Genomic DNA, 7,588 nt, shown 5'->3' on the forward strand with positions numbered 1-7,588 from the left:
TTCGAGGGCGGCGGCATTAACTAAACCTAGAACAAGTTTTCTCGCTTTTTGCCGCGTGAGGAAATGGCGGAAGTAGACGTAGCGACGTTGTGTCCAGGCCGCGCACGTTGGAGGTCGGGCAACTGTAAGATCTTTGAAGCAGACAGATAGCAGCAATAGCAATGAACCCGAGAAGCGGGTACCGGTTGTCGACAGTCCCAGCAACAGATCACCGCCGTCCGCCAAGTATCGCAATGCCACTCGTAACGCACGCAATAAAAACTTCTGCTCGTCTACCTCCTCCTGTAATATCTCCCGCTTCGCCACACTCCCGTGCGTACCAACCAATGCCACAGCCGGACGCAATGAAGCCGAACGCAGCTCAGTCTTCAAAGCCGCCCAGTCCTCGCCTCCTGGACAACGGAATACAGGCACTGAACCCGCACCTGCCGGATTCGAACCCGCACCTGCCGGGTTCGAACCCGCACCTGCCGGGTTCGAACCCACACCCGCCGGATTGGAACTCGCACTGGACAGGTCCACACACAGACCGCGACAGCCTGTGCGGCGAAAAGGCTCGGACATCGTGCCCAACTCCGAAGGGTGCGTGACCTCCAGCCAGTGCGGTTGCGCCGACCCCTTTTGGCGGAACTTGATCAAACACATAATGGCCACGTCGTATGACACACTAGACAAAAGGGAGACCGGGTTTTGGCCCGCCACGTTGGCACCCGCGGGATTCGAACCCCCCATGTTCGAACCCGCGAGATTCGAAGTTGCGCTGGACAAGAGCCCGAACTCCTTGCGTTTGAGATGGCAAATATCTGCAAAGGCGAGCGCGGGTACTTTATTCGGCAACAGTACGCGGTACCGAATGAGCGCGGTGAAAATATCGGGGCTATAATAGGGCGAACTCACGATGCGGAATGGCTTCAGGATTCCACCTAGCTGTGGCCACCGTCCAATCTCCGTCGCGCAGGCTGTTTGATCGGAGTCCGGCTCCGGCGCTAATGCAAGGACCATTTCTTCAGCGAGCGGTGGCTCTTCCAGCGTCTTGCGATGGCGCCCAGTACCGACTTCTTTTGTCCTTTCTTTTTGGCTGGAGAACTCGTGCAATTCCACACCCGGTGTCACACCTCCGGCGTCCCGTACCGGCCATGGTGGCGGTTCGCGTATGGTAGCAAGGGTGGCACTTGAAGACACCCGCACTTCCAAACACGGGCCGCCGCGGGCGACAAAAGGTTTAAGTCGTAGTTGTTGGACAGCTTGCCAGTCGCCGAAATCGTGTGCGCGTTCGGCATCTGTGGCGGACACAGAGAGTTTTGCGTTACGACTTAGCTCTTCCAAATCTACGTTGGGACACACGCGTAGTTCTCGCGGCAGTTCTTGTAGCTGGAACTTTTGCATGAACTCCAACGCAAACTGGTCCTTAAGCCGCACCGTCATCGTCACCATCTTGTGGCTGTACGTGTTCAGGTTGTCTTGAATGCACTTCACCTGGGCCTCTACCAACTGCCGTGTGGCCGCCAAGATGCTGGCTAGGCACGCCGGTGCCACTTCGCGCTCCAGACGTAACAAAGACCGCCCCACCTGTCCGCCCGGACCCGGTCTCGAACCAGGGACCTCCGGATTCGCGGAGGAGGTGGGTTCGTAGATTACGAGTTTTTTAGAGCGCTCAAAGAGGGTGCCGGAGACACCTACATAACCAACGGCCACAGCGTAGACTTCAGAGTTGCCTGGCTTGGAGAGATTAGGTTTGTGCAACCATAGTTTGTCGAAAGAGTTTTTGAGAAGTGCGACAACACTGACTGTAACCGGCGTCGTGGGGCCGTAGAGTTTGAGGATTAGGACACCGCCTGGTTTCAGACGGCCCCAGGCGACGACGACCTCGGCAAGAACGAGTGGCAGTAATAGCTCCTCCTGACTTGCTGCGTCATGCTGCGTCCCGAAAGACCCGTCAGCCGTCACCATATCCACCTTCGCCTCCGCCTCCAGAACCGCCGCTACGTTGGCCAGCCGACACAGGTTACCCGTCCCGTCAGCACCCTTCAACCAGTGTCCGTATGTGTGCCGCATGAAAGAAGAGTCCAGCTTCTCGCGCCAGTCATTCATCTCACTCCACGGATCCAAACTGTTCGCCCACCATGTCCAACTCACGCTTCGACTAATGCTCGTCCGTAACCAGTGGTTGGTACACGCCACAAAGGCTCCAGGACACTCACCCAAATGTACTACACACACCGCATGTACCACCACGTGATGCGTGTTACCACCACATGGTGCGTGTTACCACCCGTGGCTAGCTTACGGGTCTTTATATCCGGTTGTTGTCGCAGCACTTCCCAGATTTCGGTGTACGAGCTGAGTATCTCGTACAGCTTAAGCCAGGCGTTCGTTAACAACTCGGGGTGCACGTCGAGTGTCTGCTTTATTTTTAGTTTCACGCGCCCGCCTCGGAACTGAGCGTCCGTGTGCTTCGACCAGGAAGCCAGGTCGAACTTGTTGAGGCGACACTTCACCTCGTGCAGTTTCTCGCACTGCTCCCGCAACTGGGGCACGTACCGTCCCTCATACTGATGGCAAACTGAAAGGCACTTACCCGTAGGACTGCGATCCGTGTGAAGGAGAGACATCCGTGTGATGCAGAGACACACCCGTGTGGAGCACACAACCCCGTGCGGCGAGGAAGTGTTGCGCACACAGAGTTTTGGCGGTGGCGCAGTAGCACGCTGTCTTCTTCTTCGCGGCGCAGGCCGCACAAGCTTTCTGAGGAGGGACTGCTGCTAGTGGCTTGCCCTGAACCTCATAATTCATTTTTAAATCCCCTCGACCTCGGACCACCGCGAACGAAAGCGTTGTTCTCAGAAGTCCAGCTTGGGGGTGCCGTTCTCAGCCCACCTTCGCCTGACCCTCCACCACCTAACTGTCGTTTTGGTAAGTTCCCAGATTTTGGTCGACATCCGCAAAGTGTGCGCCGGGACAGAACGGCCACGGAAAGATGCCATAATTCGTGCTTTGTTGGATTTGATCGGGCGGGCTTTGGTTGGTTACACCTTTGGTTGGCTACGCGTGTAGGGGGAATTCATACGGGAAGTGGGTTATGCGGTAGTGTTGTTCGATGGGGTCGTTGGGGCTCAGGTTTTCTTTTTTTTGTTTTGGAGGGGATGAGGACAGTGGCAAGTTCGGAGTCAAGTTGGGTCAAGTCGGGTGAGTTACTGGCGGTGCTTTTGGAGCGGGACGGTACGAAGCCGGGGTTGGAGGGGTGTGTGCCGCGGATTGTCTGCTTCTCACGGGGCTCTGGCTCAGTCGCTTTGGCCGTAGCGGTTGCGCCGAAGGAGGTCTTTGACGTCTTGAAAAGCAAGGGGCCGGGCCCGCAGGCAAGGCCGAGTCGGGTAAGGTCAGGGACAGAGCTGACTTGGGCAAGGCAGAGCGGAGCAAGACGCAGTGAGCGGACTATGGCAGATCCAAGTTGGGCAGAGCCGCGTTGGGCAAGGCAGAGTGGGACAGAGCTGACTTGGGCAAGGCAGAGTGGAGCAAGACGTGGTGAGCCGAGTGCGGCAAGGCCAATCGCGGCAGAACAGAATGGGGCAGAGCTGACTGAGGAAGAGCTGAGTGAGACAGAGCGGACTTGGGCAAGGCAGTCTGCTCCGGAGCCGAGTTGGGCAATGCAGAGTGGAGCCAAACCGAGTAGAGCCGAGCTTAGTGGGATAGAGCTGACTTTGACGAGGCAGAGTGGAGCAACGTCGAGTGAGGCGGAGCCGAGTGGGGGAGAGCTGAGCGGGACAGAGCCCAGTGCGACAGAGCCCAGTGCGACAGAGCTGACTTGGGCAAGGCAGAGTGGGACCGAGCTGACTTGGGCAAGGCAGAGTGGAGCTAGACGTGGTGAGCCGAGTGCGGCAAGGCCAAGCGCGGCAGAACAGAATGGGGCAGAGCTGACTGAGGAAGAGCTGAGTGAGACAGAGCGGACTTGGGCAAGGCAGTCTGCTCCGGAGCCCAGTTGGGCAATGCGGAGTGGAGCCAAACCGAGTAGAGCCGAGCTTAGTGGGATAGAGCTGACTTTGACGAGGCAGAGTGGAGCAACGTCGAGTGAGGCGGAGCCGAGTGGGAGAGAGCTGAGCGGGACAGAGCCGAGTGGGGGAGAGTTGAGCGGGACAGAGCCCAGTGCGACAGAGCCCAGTGCGACAGAGCTGACTTGGGCAAGGCAGACTGCTCCGGAGCCGAGTTGGGCAAGGCAGAGTGCAGCAGGGCAGACTGAGGCAGAATCTATTGTAATAGAGCTGACTTCGACAAGGCCGAGTGGGGCAGAACCGAGTGGAGGAGAGCGGAAGTCGCGGTGGGTGTCTTTGTGGCGGAGGCGGTCTCGGAGTTTGGGAGTGTCGCAACAGGTAGTGTCGGAACAGGAGGTGGAAGAAGGGATTCCATTGCTGGAACGGGGAGCATTTGACTGGTTCCAGGAGTTGCACGGATTGATATTCTTCCGAAGTGACTTGGACGTGGGGGCGGAGGTGATTCCTCACGTTGAGAGGATTGTGTATAGGGACTTGACGAAGCGTCTGCACGACTCGGGTTTGGACGACTCCGAACCGGCGGCGTGCGAGGAGTTACTGCGAGAGGTTTTCGGGCCACATGCCAGCCAGCGTGTCATGGCCACCGTGCCCACGGAACAGGCTTCACTTTACTACATAGGCGCAATGCGGTCAGACGAAATCAGCAAGTTCTTGCGCTATGCGCCCAACCATTGGCGTCCCCTCTTTGAGCGTCAGGTCGCCTTTGAACCATACACATACATCGACTGGCAAATGATAGCACTCGGCTTCTCCTTCGGCAGTGTCCTTATGGCCTTCCTCCTGTATGAAATCCCCCACTCACACGGAAGGCACCGACGTGGGCTCAGCTCCCTCGCCAACCACACTACAATGCAGCCACAACCACTCACGCAAGCACTCACTTCAATCCACCAATCACCACTAGTCCTCGACGCGCCGCACGTCCACTTGGCCCCGGAGCTTACTTTGAAGTCGAACCTTACCTCGGCCTTCGGACTTACCGCTGGCTCTTCACTCCGACGGGTAATCCGGTCGCTGAAGGATTCGATAACTTCGTTACTTACCAATTCCTCTATGGAAACCGCGCATTCGACCGTTGGTAACTACGGCCACAATGTCACAGAGTTTGTTACTGCTAACATCTGGAATGACACCGAGACCATCCAGTCGCATACATACCCAGACACGGAGCGGCTGACCTCGGGCAACACTACTGTTGGTTACTACATCTCGAATGCCACGGAGCCTGCTACCACAAATTTCTGGAACACCACCGCACGCACGGACAACACGACCCTCGTGGATGACACGACCCTCGTGGATGACACGGCCCTCGTGGATGACACGACCCTCGTGGATGACACGACCCTCGTGGATGACACGACCCAGAAGAGGTGCAGAACATTGGAAGGATGCACCAGTTGATGGACGACATGTCTTTTTCCCGCTAACAAGATGGCAACGAGAACGGAATTGTTATCAATGAAAGCAAGGACTCCGGGTTTGTAAGACTGCTCCGAGGGATGCTGGAGAGACCGTGACCAAGTACCGTGAGTGGTAGGGAGGGTATGATAGGCTCCAGTATAAAATACTCCAGTGTTGTGCTCGGCAGTGTTGCTCTACTTGGCAGAATTTGGTTTTCGATCGGCGCGTGCCAAACAGCTGCACCCATAGTCAACGCCCGTCTAGTCACCTCCGGGTTGTCGCTGTACATGCTCCCCTGCCCGCTCGTGACCAGAGACGTTACGAACTTCTTCACTTCCAGGCTCTACTGTCCAATTCGCGAGAAGGACGGCCACTCAAGCAGCTTCTCCGAGACGCTGCCTGAACAACTTGATCGGGCTGACTCGGGCAACATAGTTCGATCATTCGAGCAGTGTACCCTTCAACACCGTCCCGTCGGGGCTCACCAGAGCTGCAATCAACCTCACGCGGCCTGCGCGGGCCACGCCGTAGAAGAGGCTACTTTTATGCCGTCAAAAGTAACCGCCAAAGGCGACCGACGAGTTGCACACTCTGACGGCCCAACACACCGGCCCTGTCAGGTAGGATTTCACTCGTCTACCTTGCGTTGTCCGGGTTCCTCGATTCCCTTTGAAACTGTCCCAGTTCATTGGACCGTCGCCCGCACGATCTCGACTCCCAACGGCCCCATTGCACTCAGGCTTCGCTGTTGCGGCGGCAGCTACTGATTTCATTCACCGCACGCCCAGGGAAAAAAGTTTCGCTCGACCCACCACTACTTGAGTTCAGTTGACCTCATCAATCATTATCTCCCGAAAGGACGAAAAGCGCTGCAGCTGGTCCGCTGCTGGCGTGGTGCTGCCTCCGTTGTAGGAAGAGTCCTCGGTGTTGGTTCTGGTAACTTGCATTGCTACGGTTTCTGACTCTCCTCCTATTTGACAAAAAGCTTCGGCGGGTGAGACATGGCAACTGAAAGCCGACCTCGCCGACTGACATCGCGCAGGTCCTCCGTGGCTGAACTCGGGCCACTGTCGTGCTCGTGGGTGGTAGACTCGACCATGGTTTGCTGTTGTTTTGCGTCCCCCCTTTACCCTAGAAATTTACGGCCAGTAGCCACAATGTGCACACGACAAATGACGGTGCACGGCTACGACAAACCACAGCCTTCCTCGACTGAGAACATGGCGAATTCCTCAGGCGCCTTGACCAGGTCGTCGTTGTCTCGCTCGTTGTCAGTGCGCTTTCGTTTCCGGGGGATACCGCTAGACCCCACTACTTCCTCCGCGGCTTTTGACAACTCCGGGATCCCTTGGGGCTGCGGCACTCCGTCAATCCAATGCCTTGCCTCCGCGGCAGACACCCTAACTCACTCCGCGCTGGAACCCAACAGGTTGCGCATGTAGCGTGTTGTGCTCTTTCGCAATCAACGCCATCGCTGGTGCAAGCTCTGTCGCTGGGTGTGGGACGTTGTTGTGCGCAAGCACAGCAGAAGTTACAGCCTCGCGTAACTCCGAACCGCTCCGTACGTCCGCTCCATGCAAAGCCTTCGATATTCCACGGTGACTCGACTCGTTAACACCGTTCCCTTGTGGTCGGTATGGCGCAGTCACATATAACCTGCACTATCAACACTTCTGAACCAGGTCAAAGAACTCTCCCTTGAATTCAGTGCCCCCGTGAACCAACGCGATTAGAGAGTGATCGTCTCTTGCACCCACCACACTTCATTCATTGACATCACCTCAAAGTCGAACCCGTGGCCAAAGCTCCAGCCTCGATCTGCACCCCCACTCGACGGGCAGTTGGCTCGAATAACTTGCTGTATCACTCTTCGACAAGACTAGGGCGTACACCAACTCCGTCCGAGCATCTACTGATTCCGTGTGCGGTATGCGCGACCCCGGTACGCCAATCCCCAGTGCATCAATCAAGTTACTAGTAGCCGCCGGGTCGCCCGTCTGTTCTGTGCTTCCTTCACCCAGGGCCTTTATGAACTTCGTCACCGACTTCCAAGCCGCTCCCTCCACTGGTCCCTCCTCTTGAGTGCCATCAGGGTTGACTACGGCTGCAATCAGCCAAGTCCCGTCCACAACAATTGA

At 57.0% G+C, this 7,588-nt stretch overlaps 2 protein-coding genes across 2 annotated transcripts; one reads left to right on the forward strand and one right to left on the reverse strand.

The window, feature by feature from the left end:
* Positions 1 to 16: 16 nt before the first annotated feature.
* GNI_161710 (ribosomal RNA large subunit methyltransferase J) lies at positions 17 to 2,612 on the reverse strand (the record flags this gene model as incomplete). Its single annotated transcript, XM_011134764.1, has 3 exons — positions 17 to 26; positions 107 to 2,210; positions 2,270 to 2,612. The coding sequence occupies 3 exons, from the start codon at positions 2,610 to 2,612 to the stop codon at positions 17 to 19; spliced, it is 2,457 nt and encodes an 818-aa protein (XP_011133066.1).
* Positions 2,613 to 3,434: 822 nt separating this feature from the next.
* On the forward strand, positions 3,435 to 5,450 carry GNI_161720 (hypothetical protein; the record flags this gene model as incomplete). Its single annotated transcript, XM_011134765.1, has 1 exon — positions 3,435 to 5,450. One exon carries the CDS (start codon positions 3,435 to 3,437, stop codon positions 5,448 to 5,450), a length of 2,016 nt encoding a protein of 671 aa, XP_011133067.1.
* Positions 5,451 to 7,588: the final 2,138 nt, after the last annotated feature.

Source organism: Gregarina niphandrodes, assembly GCF_000223845.1.
Source record: "Gregarina niphandrodes unplaced genomic scaffold scaffold00050, whole genome shotgun sequence".
In the NCBI taxonomy this organism is placed as follows: Eukaryota; Apicomplexa; class Conoidasida; order Eugregarinorida; family Gregarinidae; genus Gregarina; species Gregarina niphandrodes.